This window comes from Notolabrus celidotus, chromosome 13 (assembly GCF_009762535.1).
Source record: "Notolabrus celidotus isolate fNotCel1 chromosome 13, fNotCel1.pri, whole genome shotgun sequence".
Taxonomy (NCBI): domain Eukaryota; kingdom Metazoa; phylum Chordata; class Actinopteri; order Labriformes; family Labridae; genus Notolabrus; species Notolabrus celidotus.
Genome location: NC_048284.1, coordinates 33,704,263 through 33,727,881, shown reverse-complemented (window position 1 = coordinate 33,727,881; position 23,619 = coordinate 33,704,263). Strand labels below are relative to the sequence as shown.

The window sequence follows — 23,619 nt, the reverse complement described above, 5'->3', positions numbered from 1 at the left end:
CATAAAGAAAACTCTTATACACGTGTGTCCGCCTGATCAAACATGAAACTCTTACAGGCTGACAGGATAGTTCAGGATTAAAGGAACGTTTGTAAAACTCAGAGTTATGTACGGCCCAGCTAAAAGGGACATCTTAAATGTTACAGTGTTATCTAAAGACACTTGAGCTCTTTGTTGTACTATTTACAAAGACACGACATCAAGATAAGACTCAATCTTAAAAAGTGTCAAAAAACAACATGTAGAGAGTACGAGGTGAATCATACAGAGATAATCTGTGAGTCAGACTCAGATTAAAGATCTGAGATTAAAACAGAGACAGATTTCTGACTGTTGCTGAGATGTTAGTATCAAACACTGATACTGTCAGGCTTGTGACTGAAATCACTGAGAAGTTTAAAAAAAGCACTAAATATTAAATCTGAAGTGAACATGAAGACAAACAGACGCATATGTTTCAACAGAACATGTGTGTGTGCTTCTGGTGTATTCCTGTGTGTTTGTTCTCCATGTTTGACATGTGAAATAATTCCTCTCTCTTATCCCGGGGCATCTACACACACACACACGCACATGCACACGCGCACACACACACTCATCCCTGGGGCTCTCACCAGCATTCTCCCGATGATGTATTTTTAGCCTCTGAGTAACACCACTGAACTGTGTCTGCCTGCCTGTGTGTGTACGTGTGCGTACGTGTGTGTACGTGTGTGTGTGTTTATGCATGCATATGCTAATAGGCTGATTGTGGCAGTGAGGCGTGCCACACAACGCTGCCTTCCCTACTGACCCAGTCCTTACGTGACGCAGATCCCCCTCTCCATCATACCACAGAGCTCTGATCCATCACAGCTGCAGGTCTCATCAGAGCCGGTTCTTCCTGGATCTTATTTTAGAATCAAAGTGAAACAAACTAAAGACTTGAGTGAGCAGAGCTGTGAGTGTAACATGAAGTTCATTCAGAATGAGCTTCTTATGCTCGGAGCTCTGACAGGGACGGTTATTACAGATAATGAAGAGGAGAGGATATTTAAAGGAGGACGACCAAACGCTCCAGCTACAATTCACTAAATTAGTTTGTGTGTGTGTGGTTCTTAATGTGTGTGTGTACGTTTATCTTTCAAAGATAACGGTCTCACCGCAAAACCCACGAGAACCCCTCACACATTCCTCTCCTCTGAGCCCCAGTGCCCCAGCAGTCTGTTCTGAGCGTCTGTCCGGCCTATGGGCAGACGAGCAGAGTGTGTGCTGGAGCTCTGCAGCTCAGCTCCAATGAACAGGAAGCTAGTGATGACCAGAACATGCAAGAAGAGTCCCTTCCCTTTGAATCAGATCGGCTCAGATCCTGCATCCAGGTGCAACGTCAGAGTTTGGATGTTTGGGTGGTAGCCATGTTTGAACTGAACTTAAACACAGGATGTCTTCAGTTCAGATGTTCTGCCTCCTTATAAACACTGTTTCTGCAGGTTTTGCCGTTTGATGAGTTCTCGGGTTGATCTTGATGTGACCTAATAAAATAATGTCTCCTGAGGGCTAATCACTAGGGGTGTAACGATTCATCCACTACATCGATGTATTGATTTATCTTGCTATGATCCGACTACATCGATCTGTGCTCGGCTAGTTGTCCTTCCAGACGACATATATGGATCTAACCAAGCGGCAAACTCCGGTCTCAAACGATGAAGCCAATGCGGAAGTGATATAAACTGCATTACATCGAAAAAATCCGCTTGAGGCTGGCTGCAGAAACACCGGAAACCACATAGATATGAATGGGAAAAAGACGATCTTTGCAGCATTAATAAACATGTTTACAGCCTGGTTCAAAAAACGGCTTGGCCCTACAAAGCTAATCTCTCTAATGGCACACACTGTACGGGGGGTGAATTTTTTTCTAACGTGACGGTTAAGAAGATATTAAGATTATGAGTTTTGCCCAAATAAGGACATGACTGACGTGACTCCCGGTCGGGAACACACAGCCATTGGCTAAGAGACTCACACTACGTCACACTCTGCCTAGTTGAGTTCCGCATTACCAATATGGCTGCTGCCGTCGATTTGCTTCAAAACAGCTCTCAGGAACAGATGGGTGACGTCACGGATACTACGTCCATATTTTTTACAGTCTATGGATCTAACATCATTTTTAAAGGTAATAATAAATGGATTGTATCCATACTAGGAAATAACACATTGGATTTAAGCACGGCAGACTTTATATGGATGTGTTTTTTTTTCACTTTTAATGGTAAAGATGTTAAACACATACACTGTAAAAAATATGGACGCAGTATCCGTGACGTCACCCATCTGTTTCTGAGCGCTGTTTTGAAGCCGGCAGCCATATTGCTGCTGTCGAGCCATTGTGACGTAAAGAGGTGGGCTTTGAGCCTCCTAGCCAACAGCTGCAGTGCTCCCACAGGCAGCTGTGTCTCTCATTGGAAGACTAGTAATCTCAATATCTTCGAAAATGCCAAATTAGAAAGAAATTCACCCCCCTCACAGTGAGAGGACATCGAGAAATTAGCTATTCAGACTACACTCATCTTTTGTACCAGGCTGTAAACATGTTTATTAATGCTGCAAAGATCGTCTTTTCCCCATTCATGTGTATGTGACTTCCGGTACTTCTGGAGCCAGCCTCAAGCGGATCCTCGATCAACTGCAGCTTTTAACACTTCCGCATTGACTCATATTTTTAGACCGGAGGTTGCCGCTTGGTTAAACATTACTCAATTCAGGCTGCCTGTCTGTGACATCATCGCCACGCGCCAGCAGACAACAAAACATAGCATGGTGGACGGCAGAGGAGAAGCCGGCGAGCCAGAAATGATCAAGCCACCATTGTGGTCCAGTGTGTGGAAACACTTTGGCTTTTGCAAAGACAGAGATGTTCTAAATAAGTCGCTCTCTGTTTGTAGGATATGTAAAGGTAAAGTAAAGTTACCACGGCAACACCACAAATCTATCCAACCACCTACTAAGGCGCCATGGGATTACACACAACGCCAACCATACAGGCGCCTCTTGCACCTTGTTTCACTTTTAATGATAAAGACGTTAAACGTTACTCATAGAAGAGTTCATTTGCAAAAACAGACAACTCACTTTTTAAAACATTTCAAAATGCTTCAAAAAACATATTTTTACATATTACTAGCTTAAGGTATTATCAAAAGACTGAAGTTGGGTGGCTTTGACTAAGTCAAAATGACATTACTAATTAGAGGTATCTTAAAAATGTAACTTTATTAAATATGTACAATAAAAAGAAATGTGTTTTTTGAAAATGTATAAAAATGGAGTTATCTGTTTTGTCGTTAGTTATTAGAGTTTAAAAAACGGGATTTTACTTCCTGGTTTACTTTGATTGACAGCTGCCGTAGAGAGAAACTCTGTAGGACCTCGGGACGCTACGCTGTAGGGCGGAGCTTGTTACCGTGGAAACATAAAATTTCCCTGCAGCGGAGACTGGCTGCAGAAAAATGTACAAGATGGCAACGTTCTGGAACGGGATATTTTGGCTGCAAAACCGTACAATGGGAAAAGGCGGAGCGACGCTGTCTGTTATATATACAGTCTATGGTCGTGACCAGCAGAAGGGTTGACATGCTTCACAGCGAAGCGGCCGCCTGAACCTCACAACTACAAACTCTACTGTGGGCTGAGCTCAACACAGCACAGGTCTTTGTGCAGGGCGGGGATCACAGATGGTTCTAGAAAGAGCTTCACATCTGCACAGAAACTGCACCCTGCACAGTGTCTCCTGAGATACCCTGAAGAACAGTCTGCTTTTAAACCAGCGTGACTTATATTACACATTATATGTTACATAGTTCTTGTAAATAAATGATTTGAATTTCTGTTTGTAATATTTAACTAATATTCACAGACTGGTTGAATTCAGTGCAGCATGTGTTTTATTTCCTGTTAGTATCAAGTTATTACTTTTATTTGATTTATTTATGAACCCTTTGATGCACAACATGGGTCCAAAGTGACCCCACTGAGTTTCTATGTGCTCTATCTGTGCAGTAAATTAATTCCATCGTTCAGTATTCCAGGTATTCCTCAATTAACTTGATTTTGATCATAAAACATCCTTCTTTTACCTTTAGAATAAAAACACTTTTTGTATCACTCCCCTTCAAATGCATGACATGGGTCAACATGACCCTCATTGATTTCCCATGTGACTTCATTCTGGGGGAGTGTTTCTTTGCTGCATCTTTTGAAATCAATTTATTCTATGATTGAATATTCAAAGGTAGCATTTTGTCTTTCCCTGATATTCCTGAAGGAAAACATGTCAGTTCACAGCCAGGAGCAGAAGCTGCACTTTAGTTTATTTAAAGAGATTGACCTTATTTGTTTTAAAATTTCATATTTGGGAATCATTCACTTTCCATTTCTCTATAATTGTTCTGAAATTTTCCAATTTTTGTACGGTTTTAGTTATTTTTACAAGGTGCTGAAAAAAAGTGTGCAGTGGTTTTATTTGAGTTACAACACCTTAAAAATGAAAAAGGATGACTTTGTTTACATATTGTAACTGCCCATATCTGAGAATTGAAATAAAATAATAGTTATCTAAATTTTGAGTTCAATCCAGTTTTCTTGAAAATCGTTAGACAAACGTATTGTGAACCAAAAATGGGGATTCAAATCGCATCGTAGGTTGAGTGTATCCTTACATCCCTAAAAATGACCCATATCTATGTCCCATGTGATTTCATCTTGGGGGATTGTTTCTTTGCTGTATCTTTTGAAATCAATTTATTTGATGATTTAATTCCCAGTATTCTTTTTATATCTTGTTGTTGATTAGTGCTGGTCATTATTTCCATTTTCTCATCCTTAGCTCATCAACAAAAACAGTTTTTTTTTATCATAACATCAAGATATGAACCTGGCTCAGAAATGACCAACATGTAGCTCTAGTGAAAGTTCAGTCAGGAAGACTATAAAGCAATCACAGCAGTACTTTAACTCTCCTCTCCCTCGTTCAATAGCTCACCTGCTTCCAGCTGCATGCTCCGGAGCTGTCATTGGTTAATCAGCGGCGGCTGTCATCCAATAGCTCAGTGACATGCCCTTATCATCAGCCTATCAACTTTCTGCTGTCTTTTTAAATGTGTCTCTCTCTCCAGCTAGTTCCTTCTTGCATTGATGGTGCGCACCCCTCCACCTCCCCGTCTCCACCTGGTCTCTGCAAGTCTTCATTTCCTAGGATTCATCAACCACCACCACCAGAGTCTGGACTCTAGGGGGATTTCTTCTACTGCTAAATTCACACATCCTACGCTCACTAAATAATCCCCATAGAGTCCTTATGCCAAAGATTTCTGTCAAGTTTCATTCTTCATTAAGTTGTAATAAATAACATTTAATCTTCAAACTGTGTCTCTCCTGAGTGAAATGTATTTATAATGGTATTTGGTGGAAACCTTTGACATTTGTACATGTTTATTATTCATTAGGAACATATTTACTGCAGACAACTATTCACCTGTCGCACATTTCACAGCTCAGCACAGCTCCCTTTGCACATCTGATTTACAATTACTATCTTACCAAAGAAAACATTTGATGAGTGCACTGTGAGAGACCTGTACACTGAGACACTGTAATGTATCGTATTGATATAATTGAATATCTTAATGGTGTTGTTTTTAAAACACAATCTAAGTAGTAAAAACACTGCTTGCAATTTAATTCCAGAGTTAATATGAGAATAAAGAATCATGTTTTCAGATTTCTGCATCCGAAGATATCATTCTGGATCACCTGCAGGTTTCTCACACTGATTATATAAAGAATGGAAAATGTGCTGTCTCAATGTGAAGCCAAAACACCACCTCAATGGGCGCTGACATGTTGTGTTTGTGGAGCCAAGATCTGGCAGGTGGAGCCACGGGATGGATCGGGTCACACCCCTCCTGTCCGACACAAACACACACATCTACACACACACAGAGCAGGTTTGGGGATGGGCATTTCAAGCCAAAAGACTATTCGATAATCATTGGCATCTATTAACGATAATTCAAATAACCCCCCCATACACACACCTGTCCCGTTATCGACATTTGTGTGGCAGTCGCTTTAACCAGCAGCAGGACCAGATGCTGCTAGCGGCAGCACTGACAGCGTCTGTCTCCATCTTTATGTCTGTGTTTCTGTGACGCAGTGTGGCGTGTGTGTTTACATGATGGTGACTGATTCAAAACCGGTCCTCAGCACATTGTTTGTGTTTTGCACTACGTCAACTCATGTCTACATTTATATGATGTGTTTTCTACTTTTTAGTTATAATGGAGGAGGCTAGATTTCACTGCTATACTGTTGCCAGCCACCAGGGGGAGCTCTAAAGGTGCAGGCTTCACACACAGTGTTCTGCCAGTGCATGCAATAAATCTCCTGCTCTGTCTAAGGCATCAAACTCAGCCCTGCAGATATGATGTATAACAGAGACACACTGATACAGAGTCATAATGACCTTATTAATGCAGATCTTGGATCAATAAATCTTCATGAAGAAATCAATGATCACTTTGAGCATGCAATCTATGAATCAGACACACACCACATGGACTCAGAGAGGTCCTAAAGGAGGTCCTCTGAGGCAGCCTGGATTAACCCTCTGATCAGAGAGGGAAGCACATTAATAAAGTATCAGAACTGAGACACACAACACAGACCTTCAGTTCAGACCAGGTAAAAGAGTGTATGTGTGTGTGTGTGTGTGTGTGTGTGTGTGTGTGTGTGTGTGTGTGTGTGTGTGTGTGTGTGTGTGTGTGTGTGTGTGTGTGTGTGTGTGTGTGTTTGTGCCCCACTCACCGGCGTTTGAGATGCGTCTCCCTCTCTCCCAGTCCTGCTGCTCTCTGTCCAACTGCTCCTGCTGCTCTCTCTCCTGTCGCTCTCTCTCCGCCTTCTCCCTCTCCATCAGCTCGCGCTCGGCACGCTCCTGCTGCTCCTGGCGCTCCCGCTCCAGCCTCTCTCGCTCCGCCTGTGCCTCCCTCTCCTGGCGCTCGCGCTCCTGATGCTCGCGCTCCTGTCGCTCACGATCCTGCATCTCTCGCTCCAGGCGCTCACGCTCCTGACGCTCGCGCTCCACCTCCTTCTGCTTCTGCAGCTCCTGAAGCTGCCTGGAGCAGGAGAGGGGAGGAGGAGAGGAGAGGAGAGGAGAGGAGGAGGAGTGGAAAGGGAATGAGAGGAGGAGAGGTGAGGAAAGGAGAAGAGGAGAGGGGGGGGGGGGAATGAGAGGAGGAGATAGGAGGAAAGAAGAGGAGGAAAGGGAAGAAGATGGGGAGAGCGGAGTTGAGGAGAAGAGGAGAGGGGAGGAGAGGAGGAGGGGAGGAGAGGAGGAGAGGAGGAGAGGAAAGGGAAGGAGAGCAGAGGGGAGGAGAGGAGAGGAAAGGAAAGGAGAGGAGAGGTGAGGAGAGGAGAGGAGAGGAGGAGAAGGGAGGGGAGGGAAGGTGAGGAGGAGAGGGGAGGAGACGAGAGGAGAGGAGAGGAGATGAAAGGGAAGGAGAGGAGGAGATGGGAGGGAAGGAGAGGGGAGGTGAGGAGGAGAGGAGAGGAGAGGAGAGGAGGGGAGGGGAGGGGAAGAGGGGAGGGAAGGAGAGGAGGAGAAAAGGAGAGGGAAAGAGAGGAGGAGAGGAGTTGAGGAGGAGAGGAGGAGAGGGAAGGAGAGGAGGAGAGGGGAGGAGAGGAGGAGATGGGAGGAGAGGAGGAGAGGAGAGGAGGAGATGGGAGGGATGGAGAAGAGGAGATGGGAGGGAAGGAGAGGAGGTGAGGGGAGGAGGAAAGGAGATGAGAAGACCAGAGGAAAGGAGAGGAGAGGATGCATGATAAGAGGAAAGGAATGGAGTAGAAATGGAGAGTAAGGAATGACAGGAGGATGGGAGAAGAGGAGAGGAAGGGATGGAAGGAAAGAAGGGGAGAAACGAAGAGGACGCAGAGGATTTCAGAAGAAAGGGGAAGGATATGAGAGGATAGTGAGGGAACAGGAGACAAGAGGAGGGAAGCAGAGAAGGAGAGAAGATGTCAATACATCACTGAAAGTTCACAATAAGACTGAAGTTTGACAAACTGAGATCAGGGTTCCTCTCTGAAATAATGTTTCAACTATCACCAGCAATTAAAATATAAAATATAACCCTGATGAGGTGACAGAGTGATAGAGTTATAGAGTGACAGAGTGACAGAGTGATAGAGTGATAGAGTGACAGAGTGACAGAGAAGAGAGTGACAGACTTGACATGTAGACCTATAAGAAGGAGAAAGTAAGTGTAAGGCCCGTCTTGACCCCTCTTCCCCTCAGGCAGTCGTCCTTACATAAGAAACGCTTTATATAACAATTACTGCCGGGCTCAATGTCTCTGCTGTTACACAACCACGGCCAGCTTCAGACATTTAAGACACATTAAAACAAACACATGGAGCTGAAGAGTGTGTGAGACAGAACCTGCTCCCTGCTGCACACTGCTGCAAACACACAAGGAGTGAGAGACAGTACAGGCACAGATTAATAGTCCTGTTTGATTGTGTGTGTGTGTGTGTGTGTGTGTGTGTGTGTGTGTGTGTGTGTGTGTGTGTGTGTGTGTGTGTGTGTGTGTGTGTGTGTGTGTGTGTGCGCATGTGTGTTTTTTATTTTGCATGATGCTTAATAATAGAAACAGATGTGTATAATCCAGAGATGTCACATTTTTTCCTAGTTGTGCCTGCAAGTCCAGCTTTGTCCACTAGGTGTCAGCATAGGGCAGCAGGACTGAGAGGAGGTGTGTGTTGAGCTGCAGCAGCAGCAGAGGAAGGGAGCAGAGGAATACATGATGCAGGCCAGGGGTGTCAAACTCATGTCAGTTCAGGGGACACATACAGCCCAAGTTGATCTGATCTGCTCCAGCATGAACAGATTGCTTGCTGCACAGTGTTGCATGAAGGGGTGTAGTGCTAGTGCTAGTAGTGACGGAGTGCACCTACGCATGCACATGTATGGTAAGCACACGAACAATATGTGGATCCTTTCAAAGAATGTGGATCCACCGTTCAAATGTGACAAATGTACATATATGTAAACCTTTGGATTGGATCATGAAGCATTCTAAAAATTCTTCAGGAATTTCAACCGGATTATGCAAACAGCAAATATTCCTTTTTCTCATTTTGAGAAAAAAAAATAATCCTGGAGCGCCGTTCTAGTTCGCTCTGCCAGAACTATGATTGTATGTGACCCCCAGAGGACAAATTTGAAATAGTAGTTATTTTTATTGAAAAATTGCAGTTAAGGTCCTCTCTGTAATTTTTTCAGTTTGCAGAGTCATCCCGTGGGCCAGATTGGCACCTCTGGCTGATGTAGGCAGTGTGTGTCAGTGTGTGTCAGTGTGTGTCGTGTGTGTCCGTGTGTTTGGGAATGAAACATGACTTTTTCCCCTCCATAGAAGTGAGATCTGATAAAACTGAAACAAAGCAGCGAGGATGTCATCAAACATTTCATCCAATGTCTGTTTCTGAAACAGTCTCATGATTTTTGATGATAATCATCAGAGCTGACAGTGAACACATCTTTCAGTACTTCTCTTTCTTGTTATTCATTCATAAGAATCAACATGTCTTTCTGATTTTATAAAGAGTCTTTGTAATTCATTTGTAAATATTTGGCAGCGATAGACACAACAATCTCAGAATCATCGTCTGCACACAGAGATTAAAAAAACAACCTTTTTTTATAATTTATTTAAAGTTTACAGGTCTTCACTTTCTGAAGCAGAATCCCAAAAATCAAAGATGCAAACTTTGTCAGGTCTGTCTTCAAGAGGAGACGAAAACTCATTTATGAAATGGTTGTTAACAAAGCAGAGGTTGAACAGCAGGCTCTCACGATCATGTGTTTGATCCACAGCGTTATGTTTGCTGCACCCGTATGAAGGTAAACAAGCTGTCGTCAGATCACCACTGAAAGAGGAGGTGATGTATGTTCTGCCTGCTTTTGCTCCACACATGGATGTTTTTTCCTGCATGCATCAAAGCCTGCTTAAACGTGATACTACTCGGACTACAACTGTACTATGAATGAAAACCAGAACCCATGCTGACAGTACAGGCCCTTTAACACAGGGTCTACTTTTTTAAACTGCATCTTAGAAGAGGTTTTACACACAATTAAAAGTTTTATTGTTCTTTAAATTTCCCCACAACTGACCCCAGACCCCCTGGTACTTAAAAAATGTACAGAGCTAAGGTGCATTTCAACCAAGAGATCCAGGGTCTTTTAGTCCCAAGAACTACTTTCCCCTGAACTAAAAGGTTCCTGTGCCCCCATTGTTGTCTGCGTTTCGACCGCGGGCTGAAGTCCCGGGTAGATCGTGCAAATCAGGCCAGTGACGTATGGAGAAAAAAAAGTAAATGCACTACACCACCAGACCAGTAGAGGGCAGTACAACAAAGAGGAATGCCATTCATCACAGATGACACCATAGAAGCAGATGGACAGGCAGGTATCATTATGAGCAACACAACAGTTAGCTTGTTAGCATGAAGAGACTCAGCTGGCTCTGTTTTAGATGGTGCTATATTTCATCACAGATGGATTCACTGAATCAACACGTGAGAGGAGATAAGCGCGAGTAGCAAAGACGTTTCAACACGGCTTTAAAATCCTTTTGAACTCAAAAAGCTGTGGCAGAGATCAGCCGGTGTTTTGGTTTAAACAGCGACCCTGTTAACTGGAGACTCTCAGCCGGATGCATCCCTCATAAACGTCTTTAGACCATCATTAAATATCTGATGAGGATATTTTGAAATCTTAATAAAAACTAAACTAGTTTGCATTCCCAGGAACTCCCTCTGTGTTTCAACAGCTGTGTAAACTCCACAAACACTGACACGTTCAGCTGAAGGTCTCCAGTTTACAGGGTCACTTTTAAAACCGTAACACTGGGAGGAGAGACTCATTCACGGTGGGCTGAGAGAAGACTACTGTTACAAGCTGCTAAATCAAGAGAATCACAGCTTCTTCTTTTGAAAAGTACACACACATACAAAAAAGAACGAACAAATAAAAACTAATGAAAGAAAGAGAAATCAAGTGAATCACAGATGTGTGTGATGTTATCGTGGACGGAGGGCGGAATAAAAACAGTGAGGTTAATCTACCAATCAGACACGTTCAGCATTGCAGGCCCTGCCCCCCGAAAGTCCCGGGACCTTTGAAAAGTACTACCCCCATAGCAGGGGCTTTTTAGGGTGGAGATTAACTACCCCTGAACTAAACTTAGACCCTGGGTCCACTGGTCGAAACACATGTAGTTCAGGGGTAAAGACCTTGTGGTCGAAAAACCGCTAACATGTATGAGGCTAACGTGGGTTGGGTTATGTCTAGCACAGACAAGCCCAAGGTCAAACATCATGAAGGATCCTGATATCTGTCCCACACTAGAAAGTGCTCCCTGCTGTACTCTCTGTGTTGGCTTTCTTTCAGAGGAGGAGTAAATTCAGGCCATCAAAAAGAAACACTTACGGAGAGACGGTTTAGAAATACACAAGTCAATACTCACATTAAGAGAGACCTGAAGATGCAGATGTGTACACAACAAGCCAACGCTCATCACAACAACTGTCAGGGAAGGATTCTCATGAAGCAATAGATCTTACAAGGAGGGGGTAAGGACACTTCAACGTGGGAGGGTGTAATCTGTCAGGTTCTCACACACACACACACACACACACACTCACACACACTCACAGGGTTCTCAGGAAATCTTTAATCGAAGTGAGAGCTTGAACTGTCACACAGGATGATTTACTTCACTTCAGTCATAAATTGCTTCGGCTGTAAAATGAGAGAGAGCACACGTTCATAAATTACAGGAGAGGGAGGGTGGGAACCTGAGCTGAATGCCAACATGCACCCTCTTCCTCCCCCCTGTCTTTTATGTCACATCCTGTCAGGTTGTCTGCCCTCACTCATCCTGTTCTGCTGACTCACATCTGAAAGTCAATCATCAGCATTAATATTGCTTCATTGCAAACACTCCATCTGCACTGGGTGACACACACAGATCCGGCTCCAGCAGTGACACACACACATGTTGTCTCGGGGCGTGTTTGGACCGGCAGGTTCACGGACTTGTGATGTCATGCTTTGGTGCGAGTTGTTCCCATGCGTGAGGCTGCTGTGAGAGACCCTTCTGCCACGGCTGAGTCACTCCACGACAGACACGCAAACATGTTTACAGCCATAACGTCTGTGCAGCGTTCACGTTTGGACAAAGTTTTCCCTGTTCCTCACTAACGAGGACAAGGAGAACATGCCAGGATGAATCCATCAGATTTGAGCTGTGTCATGATTAGTGCTGGGACTAAATATGGACACAGCAGAATATTGTGTTACTGACATGTGTGATGCAATCATCATCAAACCAGGGTTAAATACTGATCCTCTAATTGATATAAACATGGTGCTCCCTGCTAGTTTGACTCACCGCGTCACTACCTCAAGACTCCACAGAGTGGCGCTAATGACACGATCGAGGGGGGTAACAAGAACAGCAATGAATTTATCCAAGAAGAAAAAGCTGACAGCTGCAAAAAAGCAGAAGAAGAAAATAGCAGGATGCACTCGTCACTTTTGACCCTCCTGTTATGTTCCGGGTCAGATTGACCCATTTCAAAATTCAAAAATAAAAATAAAAATTGTTAAAAGTATTTTTTTGGTATGAAACTTCTGCTTGGCTTAATTAGCGTAAAATGGTTCATTTCACATATTTGCAACCCCCCCCTGCATGTTACAAGGATACTGTTCATGGGTCAACTTGACCCGGCAGTCAAAGTGGACCCTAAAAGGAGTCAGAAGTGACAAATACTAATTGTTTCTTTGCAACTGTGTGACATATTTCACCCCAACTTCTCTGTTCCTGTGGGCAAACTCCACCCACATTGAGTGGACACTCAGCAGGGGAGGGGCAAAACATATCAAGATTCTCTGCAAAGGAGTCCTACCAACATTATACTTTTTAAAGTTTTAACATGAATATTCATGAAAAATGAGTGAGTTATCCTCATTGAACCATGATCAGTGAGAATTAAAGAACACAATTGCACTAAATATTGATTTGAGTGGTTAGTAATGGAGTTAATAATGAGATTTTGTTTTGGATTTTTTGGAGTTTTGACACTTTTGGATAACTAAATATGACCCGGGTCAAATTGACCCAGGAACATTATTGCTGTTCCTGAGAAACAAACATAACAGGAGGGTTAAAAACTAAGAAGAAGAAAGGAAGAAAGAATGAAAGAAGCTGCTCCAGGTCTTTAAGAGAGACGAGAGGAGAGGTGGAGGATGCACTCAGGTCTGTGTGGAGTCTCACTCAGAAGGGATTTGTTCACTTGGAGTCTTACCAGAAAATTACTACTGCTATCACTGACAACGAGTGAAAGCTACAAGTGCTGTAAACATGATGCATATCGCTGTTTCATTCTATCATTAACATGGGCCGAGTATCGCGTATCGTATAATCCAGTGACCTCGCCCCCCTCATCATGATTCAGTTGGTTAGATAGATCGGAAAAAAACAATAAACTTCAATAGTCAACAATTTGACATCAAATACAACAGCTTTCTTACTGATCTTCAGGCTGTGTAAGATGCTTGATTCTGATTGGTCAAAACCCTTTGACCATGGTTATTAACTTTCCCTAACATGATCAACACCAGAGACAAACTGATCACACGTCATGTCAAATCAATCCACAGAAAAGAGTTCAGACACATTTAGCTTCTGCTTGTTGACACCATAGACCGGAAGGTGAGGTAAAACCGTTAGCTTCAGTTAGCATCACAACAATGTGGCTAAAACGTTAGCTTCAGTTAGCATGCTAAATCAGCAGCTACAGATGTTTTCACATTGGATCCTGTCCATTAATATGATGGAGTGGAGCAGGTGAGAGAAACTTTAGGTTAGTGATCTCTCCAAAGAAAGTTTAACCATGAGCGGTGGTGATGATAGCAGCAGGGTTCAAAGTTGTGACATTAGTTTCTTTTTAAAGGTGTGTGAACCACAGAGCTCAGAGAAGAAGGAGAGCTGAATGATGACAGTTTCACGTCCGGATCTTGTCTCACTCACATTATCTCTTACATATGAAGCGTCTTCACTTGAATTTGAATTTTCTGCCTCCATAAACTACCGAGGCATCAGAGTGTGGTCCTCTACATGAGGGTGAGGCAGTGACTGATTGGTTTGATCTGTCAGGGTTATGTGAAAGACGTTTTTTATTCTTTATCTAGCAGGATGTCAAAGAAGAGAAATCTAGTCAGTGGCGCCTCTTTGTGTTCAATTTGAGACGCCTTCTTTACACACCTCCACCCAGAGGAATGGATCAAATCAGTGCCTTAAGTTAAAGTGGTATTTAAACACTTAGAGATTAACCTCTCAGGATTATAGTGACCACTAAGAGACACAGAAGAGGTGAGGAAGTCCTTTCTTTATATCTGCTACACCTCAACACAACTTTATTTATATAACACCTTTCAGACAGGCAAGCATGCAGCTGAGAGTGCTTCACAGCAGAACAGAGAGACTAAAAATAACAGAGTAAAATAATTTAATATATACAGTGGGGCATAAAGTATTTAGTCAGCCACTGATTTTGCAAGTTCTCCCACTTAGAAAGATGAGAGAGGTCTGTAATTTTCATCAGAGGTACACTTCAACTATGAGAGACAAAATGAGAAAAAAAATCCAGGAAATCACATTGTAGGATTTTTAAAGAACTTATTGTAAATTATGGTGGAAAATAAGTATTTGGTCAGTAACAAAAGTTAAACTCAATACTTTGTTGTCAATGACAGAGGTCAAACGTTTCCTGTAAGTCTTCACCAGGTTTGCACACACTGTAGCTGGTATTTTGGCCCATTCCTCCATGCAGATCTCCTCTAGAGCAGTGATGTTTTGGGGCTGTCGCTGGGCAACACGGACTTTCAACTCCCTCCACACATTTTCTATGGGGTTGAGGTCTGGAGACTGGCTAGGCCACTCCAGGACCTTGAAATCCTTTTTACGGAGCCACTCCTTCGTTGCCCGAGCGGTGTGTTTGGGATCATTGTCATGCTGGAAGACCCAGCCACGTTCCATCTTCAATGCTCTCACTGATGGAAGGAGGTTTTGGCTTAAAATCTCACGATACATGGTCCCGTTCATTCTTCCCTTAACACGGATCAGTCGTCCTGTCCCCTTTGCAGAAAAACAGCCCCAAAGCATGAGGTTTCCACCCCCATGCTTCACAGTAGGTATGGTGTTCTTGGGATGCAACTCAGCATTCTTCTTCCTCCAAACATGACGAGTTGAGTTTACCAAAAAGTTCTATTTTGGTTTCATCTGACCACATGATATTCTCCCAATCCTCTTCTGGATCATCCATATGCTCTCTGGCAAACTTCAGACGGGCCTGGACATGTACTGGCTTAAGCAGGGGGACACGCCTGGCGCTGCAGGATTTGAGTCCCTCTCGGCGTAGTGTGTTACTGATGGTAGCCTTTGTTACTTTGGTCCCAGCTCTCTGCAGGTCATTCATCAGGTCCCTCCGTGTAGTTCTGGGATTGTTGCTCACCGTTCTCATGATCATTTTGACCCCACGGGATGAGATCTTGCGTGGGGCCCCAGATCGAGGGAGATTATCAATGGTCTTGTATGTCTTCCATTTTCTTACAATTGCTCCCACAGTTGATTTATTCACACCAACCTGCTTGCCTATTGTAGATTCACTCTTCCCAGCCTGGTGCAGGTCCACCATTTTCTTCCTGGTGTCCTTGGACAGCTCTTTGGTCTTGTCCATGGTTGAGTTTGGAGTCTGAGTGTTTGAGGCTGTGGACAGGTGTCTTTTATACTGATAACCAGTTCAAACAGGTTCCATTAATACAGGTAACGAGTGGAGGACAGAAGAGCTTCTTCTTGCTTGTTTGTGGGTGACCAAAGACTTATTTTCTACCATAATTTACAAATAAATTCTTTAAAAATCCTACAATGTGATTTCCTGGATTTTTTTTCTCATTTTGTCTCTCATAGTTGAAGTGTACCTCTGATGAAAATTACAGACCTCTCTCATCTTTATAAGTAGGAGAACTTGCAAAATCAGTGGCTGACTAAATACTATTTTGCCCCACTGTATATATATATATATCATCTGTTAAAAAAATAAAATATATAATGATTATAAAAAGCCTTAAAAATAAAAGAAATGATACAATAAAATAAAATAAATAAAATAAGTAAGGGTAGAAAGGAAAAAGAAAAATCAGTTAAAGTTAAAAACACAACAAGCTAACATAGTTTCCTGCATGGCTGAAGTTAAAAACACGTGAATAAGGTGCAGATTTAGCCTAATGGTTAAGTTGCGCATCCATATAGCGGGCGGCCCGGGCTTAATTCAAACATGCAGCACCTTTCCTGCATGTCATTCCCCCACTCTCTTACAGACCCAACTCGGTCTCAGCAGATGGCTGTCTAACATGAGTCTGGTCCTGCTGGAGGTTTCTGCCTGTTGAAGGAAGTTTGTCCTCTCCACTGTAACTAGCTAAATACTGTGAGGTGCAATGCTCATGGTGGATTAAGGTGGGGTCAGACTGAGTCTTATCCTGTCTTGGTGTTGGGTCTCTGTTCATAATTTGACATAGAGTGGTCTAGACCTGCTCTGTTGGTAAAAGAGTCTTGAGATAACGTTTGTTGTGATTTGGCGCTATACAAATAAAGATTGATTTAAAAAAATAAAACATGCGTACACCAGCAGCCTCAGAATCAACATTGTTAGATTTAACCGCTCACATGGATCATCCACACTCCTCACATGAAGGTGGTTTGGCTTTTAAAAGATGAATGTGGCTCAGAAGAGGTCAATCTGCAGACTCTGGGGGAAAGTAGTTTCCTTTAAGGACAGCTCGACTCCAAATAACCAGAATCCCCAGGATTATCGAGATGTAGTTTTTTTTTCAATAAGGCAAACCCCAAGTGTAGGATGAAAAATAAAACACCATGACTTCCTGCTGGTTGGAGTACATGTCCATAAAGCAGGGAAGCTGGAGGGTACATCAGAGAGTTGTGAGTGGCTTGTTCATTCAATCAGATAAAAGATGTAACAACATGATGTGCTGCTGTATCACTTTGAGTCTGGTCCTGCTGGAGGTTTCTGCCTGTTAAAGGAAGTTTGTCCTTGCCACTGTAACTTGCTAAATGCTGCAAAGTGCTCTGCTCATGGTGGATTAAGATGAGATCAGACTGAGTCCTGTCTGTAAGATGGGACTGGATCTGATCCTGTCTTGATGTTGGGTCTTTGTTAATAATAGAACATAGAGTACGGTCTAGATCTGCTCTGTTTGGAAAGAGTCTGAGGAGAATGTTTGTTGTGTTTTGGCGCTATATGAATAAAGATTGATTGATTGATTTGGTCTTTTAACAGCATAATCTAGTCACTTCATCCTTGAGTCAAAGCGGACATTTGTGCAGACAATGAAGATATTCGGTGGTGTGGATGAAACATGTCTTTCACAGGAACGACAGGAGAAAGAAGAAAAGTGCTTCCTGATGTCTGGGAGGAACTGACTTCTGACCTTGTCCTTTCATTTTGGCTTCCTTTGAGAAATGTGATTTAAATTGTTCCATAATTATGTTATGATGATGCTTTGAGAGATCAAAGATACTTTAACCTTTGCCCATCAAATGTAATCAGGAGATATGTGAATGGATGAGCTTATTCTGTGATTATTCCATGTCATGTGTCCCTGAAAAACCCACAGCAGAGGAACAGACAGAAACATGGCACCGTCCACAGCTATCCCCAGCACAGAGGTATACAACTTTAGGACACACATACGCACACTCACACACACTTGCCCCAGTTCTCACGCTGTCTCAGTGGTCCATTAGTGTAATTACAGCAGCGGGGTAACCTGGATTGAAGCAGAGCAGGGCTGTCTCTCTGAGGGTTTACGGTCTCTTTGGGGTTTTCCTCATTTCCAATAATAATTCTCTCTGAAGGCGAATGAGTCCCTGTGGGATCCTCTCCTCTCTGAAATCAGCACAGCATCTTCATGATTATATCCCGCACATAAACACTGTGACGTAGGAAACGAGACACAGTCTAATCATATTTAATTCATACTCAGATTTAATACACAAAGACTGTTTATAACAGCCCACAGCCAGGAGACAAACACTGACCGGCTGCTACACTTTGACTGGTAACTCACCTTCTCATTCAAGGGTTTGTATTTATTGTAATGATTGTAAACACTGTAGATTAATACTGAAGACATCAAAACTATGAAAGAACATAAATGGAATTATTGAATGAAGATAAAGTGTTAAACAAAGCAGAATCTGTTTTATATTTTAGATTCTGTAAAGTAGCCCCCTTTTTCCTTCATGACAGCTTTGCACACTCTTGGTATTCTCTCAGTCTGCTTCATGAAGTGGTCTCCTGGAATGGTTTCTAATGAACATGAGCCTTGTCAAGAGTTCATTTGTAGAATGACTTGCCTTCTTAATGTGTTTGAGACCATCAGTTGTGTTGTTCAGAGGTAGGGTTAGTACACAATGGATAGCCCTATTTGACTACTGTTGTAATCCAGATTATGGTAAAACCAGATTATTTCATAGTTTTGATGTCTTCAGTATTAATCTACAATGTTGAAAATAATTCAAATGTGAGTGACATCAAGTATGCTGGCCAAGAAACCAACTTCCTCTCTTACACACATAAGACTCTTGCGTTCTGTACCAGAGACGGAGAGTAGAGGAGGAACGGCACAAGAGTCCTTTAAAAAGTGTCTGCTTCAAATCCACACAGGAACCTGTTCTGATGTGGACCATAGACTGTGTAAATAACGGACATAGCATCCGTGATGTCATCCATCTGTTTCTGAAGCGCTGTTTTGAAGCCAATCGGTGGTGGCAGCCATATTGGAAATGCTGAACTCAACCTAACTTTTGTGGAGCGAGTGTGAGGTAATAGTGGGCCTTTAGCCTCCACGCCAACAGCTACAGTGTTCCCGCCTGTCAATCAAGTCAGCTGTGCCTCAAATTGGAAAACTCGTCATCTCAATATCTTCAAAATTGCTGTGTTAGAAGAAATTCACCCCGTAGTGTGTGCTGATTTTGAAATGAGCTATCCAGACTACACTCGTGTTTTGAACCAGGCTGTAAACATGTTTATTTCTGCTGTAAAGAGCGTCTTCTTTGAATGGGTGTGTATGTGGTTTCTGGTACTTTCAGAGCCAGCCTGAAGTGGACACTCAAGGAACTGCAGTTTTTAGCACTTCTGCATTGGCTTCAGTTGTCGCGTCCGGAGGTTCCGCTTGATGTGGACTGGACCCACCTAGGGGACCGCTAAGGTTTCATCGGCATGCTAAATATGTGTTTTGGTTAGCAGGAAAGATGTGGCATCAGTCCTGCTGCTCTACTACCAAGTTTCTACCAAGCGGCAACCTACAGTCTTAAAATATGAGGCCCAATACGGAAGTACTAAAAACTGCAGTTCCTTGAGTGTCCACTTGAGGCTGGCTGTGTAATTGTGACGTCATGACTTGCCTCTTCCACGGGCTCCAGCGGGTGGAAAAACAAACAGGTGCCACACACATACACACACACACACACACACACACACACACACACACACACACACACACACACACACACACACACACACACACACACGCACACACACACACGCACACACACACAGAGACACACACAACCACAAACACACACAACCACAAACAACCACAGAAACAAGGCAGGCAGCATCCAGTGCTGGTGGTGACGCAACCTACAGCCAGACTCACTCAACCCCTAACATCAGAGGTCATGAAGTGAAGAGCCTGTGTTCACATGTTTTATCAAGACTCATCTGATCTGACACCATCAGACAGGGTCTACAGATGACAGAAGGTCTGTCTGCGTTGATGGTTTCATCACAAAGAAGTTACGTTTTAATATTCAGGCATTATTTTTGTATTCCCCGGCTTCCTTACTTATCACCCGGTTTTGTTAAATACTCAATCCTGATTGGACAAAACCCCTTAAAGAAGGTTTTCATTTACAGCACATCTGGTGTTGTGTTTTCAGTTTCACCTCTGCCTGTTGACACTGTGACAAAAGCGTTACTTTCGGATGTTTTTAATGCTACTCTGAACACAAACTGTTTGATTTAAGTTAATGGCTGACAAGTCACCAGCAGAGAGAAGAAGACGAGAGACAGTGAAGGATGTGAAACACACTGAGGAAGAATAGACACGAAGCCAACACAAACACAACACGGTGTGAGGTTTGACAGAGTAACGAGACTGGTTCAGTGACAAGCCAGAGGGAGGAGCTTCCACAGGTGCTGCTGTTACTTTCTGACTCTGTTAAGACCTTACTGTGAATGAAAAAATTTAGTTTCATGTGATTGATAAGAGCACCATCGACTGTCAAAACGGAGGTATAAAAACAAACACACACATATCTGAACTAACAGAGGCCACGTCATGTCTCTAATGCTGCCTTCTTTTCCTCATCAGCGCGGGCCGAGTGAGACAATGGAGCTGGGAATAACTCGCTTCAGGATTACTGTTACAGTAAAATATGTTCAGCACTCAGACACACACACACACACACACACACACACACACACGCTTACACAAAAAACCCTCCATCTGATTTATGAATATCACACACGAACACAGCATTCCCCTCAGCAGTACATCATGACATTCCTGAACAATGTGTAAGCGCACTCTTAAAATAACCTGAGATGTGTTTGCAGGATGGTGTGTGTGCAGGGTGATGTGTGTGTTAGCAGGATGATATGTGTGTGTGCAGGTGACACAGAGAGCGCTGCCATCCCTCAAACGGACACCTACTACGCTCCTCAGCTGAAGTCTGTGAGGCTTACTCGTCAGGACTCACATTCCTGGGACGTGAGAGCAGTTTCCCTCTCTGCCAAAATGTTACATGTTGAACACTCAGAGAGAAGTGAAAAATGTAAACAACCTCAGGGTCAGATTCCAAAAGGAAATGTTTAGGAAACACAGAAAAGTCCTCCTACGAGTCATCGGACTGCTACGGGAAACCTTGTTATTGATACTTTAGAGCTCTGCTGGAGTGAGACGTGTACGTACATCTGAACCATGGTTGGACACAGACTGTATAGATGTGGTCTCTGGGGTTTTAAAGGTGAACTGAAGCGAATCAGAGGCGACCTGAAGCCAGCCGGGATGACTGCACAGGGTATGACCCGGTTACTTGTCTGATTTATTACAGTAAACATCTTCCTGAAGAGGTAATGAGCTCAATTTCTAGTTCTCTTAATCAATCATGGAGTTCATTCTCCTGCATTATGGTCACATCTAGAGAAGATGAAGCAGGAGCGTGGGGACAGGTCGCTGGTTACGAACAGAAAGATGGCAAAGGCCAAACTATTAGCTTCAAAATGGATTCATGTCTACTGCAATAAGTAAGGGATACTGTATGGTGAGCAGGTAGTTATGGGGAATACCTGCTAACCGTCATCGGCAGAGATGTCAAAGGCAGCACTTTGTTTGAAAGTGAGGAGTTTATATCCAGTTTATCCAAGTTTCATATGAAAGAGAAAAAGCTTGAATTGATATCCTCTCTGCAGCTCTTCCTGACCTCCACGACTGATCGGTGTGCTCGGATCACTGATGCTGCTTTTAGCTCTTCCTGTGTTGTGATGTTCTCCTCCTGAAGACCCGGAACAAGAGAAGTGATGTGCTCGCTTGTGTGTATTTATTATTGATTGATTGATTGAGTTAGTGAGGATTTCACCCTGAGGTCACAGAGGAGTGTTTTTAGAAGAGGCAGATTCCATGAGACATCCAGACTTTTCATGGATTTCAAACTGAACAGACGACCGAGGCGTCGCTGTGTACTTTGTGATATAGAGGGTAGATCTAATCTCTCTGCCTCTGTAGTTAGCTACTCAGACAGAAACTCTGGACAGAGTAATTACCCAGCATGCATTGCACTTGTAACCATCATTTCGAGAGGATTCATGTATCTGATCCCCCACATCTCGGTCTCCATGTTCCCATAACCTCTAGCAGCTCCTCTCCTCCACGTCTCTCTCTCTCTCTCTGCCTCGCAGGAACGCGTCACAGGATGCAGAGCTGTAAAAAGCCTCCTGCAGGGCTTATCTGGCGTCTTACCCGCTTCCTGACAAGAGTTGCCAAGGAAACTGTTGCGAAGGGAGTGTGGGCAGCAGCGTAGCCTGAATCCTTACACACACACACACACACACACACACACACACACACAGTCACACACACACACAGTCACACACACACACACACACACACACACACACACACACACACACACACACACACACACACACACACACACACACACACACACACACACACACACACACACACACATGTCTCTTTTCTCTGTGCAATGCGTTACTAAAGGCGTTTTTCGACCAGAGGGACTTTACCCCTGAACTACATGCGTACTGACCGGTGGGCCCAGGGTCTAAATTTAGTTCAGGGGTAGTTAATCTCCCCCCTGAAAAGCCCCTGCTAGGGGGGGTAGTACTTTTCAAAAGGTCCCAGGACTTTCGGGGGGCAGGGCCTGCAATGCTGAATGTGTCTGATTGGTAGATTAACCTCAGTGTTTTTATTCCGCCCTCCGTCCACAATAACATCACACACATCTGTGATTCACTTGATTTCTCTTTCTTTCATTAGTTTTTATTTGTTCTATCTTTTTTGTATGTGTGTGTACTTTTCAAAAGAAGAAGCTGTGATTCTCTTGATTTAGCAGCTTGTAACAGTAGTCTTCTCTCAGCCCACTGTGAATGCGTCTCTCCCGGTGTTACGGTTTTAAAAGTGACCCTGTAAACTGGAGACCCTCAGCTGAACGTGTCAGTGTTTGTGGAGTTTACACAGCTGTTGAAACACAGAGGGAGTTCCTGGGAATGCAAACTAGTTTAGTTTTTATTAAGATTTCAAAATATCCTCATCAGATATTTAATGATGGTCTAAAGACGTTTATGAGGGATGCATCCGGCTGAAAGTCTCCAGTTAACAGGGTCGCTGTTTAAACCAAAACACCGGTCGATCTCTGCCACGGCTTTTTGAGTTCAAAAGGATTTTAAAGGCGTGTTGAAACGTCTTTGCTACTCGCGCTTATCTCCTCTCACGTGTTGATTCAGTGAATCCATCTGTGATGAAATATAGCACCATCTAAAACAGACCAGCTGAGTCTCTTCATGCTAACAGGCTAACTGTTGTGTTGCTCATAATGATACCTGCCTGTCCGTCTGCTTCTATGGTGTCATCTGTGATGAATGGCATTCCTCTTTGTGTTACTGCCCTCTACTGGTCTGGTGGTGTAGTGCATTTACTCGCCCCCTGATCGTCCCGGGACCTTTGAAAAGTACTACCCCCCTAGCAGGGGCTTTTTAGGGGGGAGATTATCTACCCCTGAACTAAATTTAGACCCTGGGTCCACCGGTCGAAACGCACCTAGTTTAGGGCTAAAGTTCCTGTGGTTGAAAAACGTTTATGTCACATTCTGCCAGCCATCCTAAATCTCCAGAGATGCTGGAGTCTGA

The 23,619-nt window shown here is 43.5% G+C and overlaps 1 protein-coding gene across 1 annotated transcript in view; it reads right to left on the bottom strand.

The window, feature by feature from the left end:
- Positions 1 to 23,619, bottom strand: part of enah (ENAH actin regulator) — a 206,494-nt gene that overhangs the window by 33,465 nt on the left and 149,410 nt on the right. The window contains exons 5-6 of the mRNA XM_034699826.1: positions 6,850 to 7,157; positions 3,569 to 3,573 (exon numbers count right to left, since the gene is read on the bottom strand). Of these exons, the coding sequence (XP_034555717.1) occupies positions 3,569 to 3,573; positions 6,850 to 7,157 (313 nt within the window). The remainder of the gene's footprint in view (positions 1 to 3,568; positions 3,574 to 6,849; positions 7,158 to 23,619) is intronic.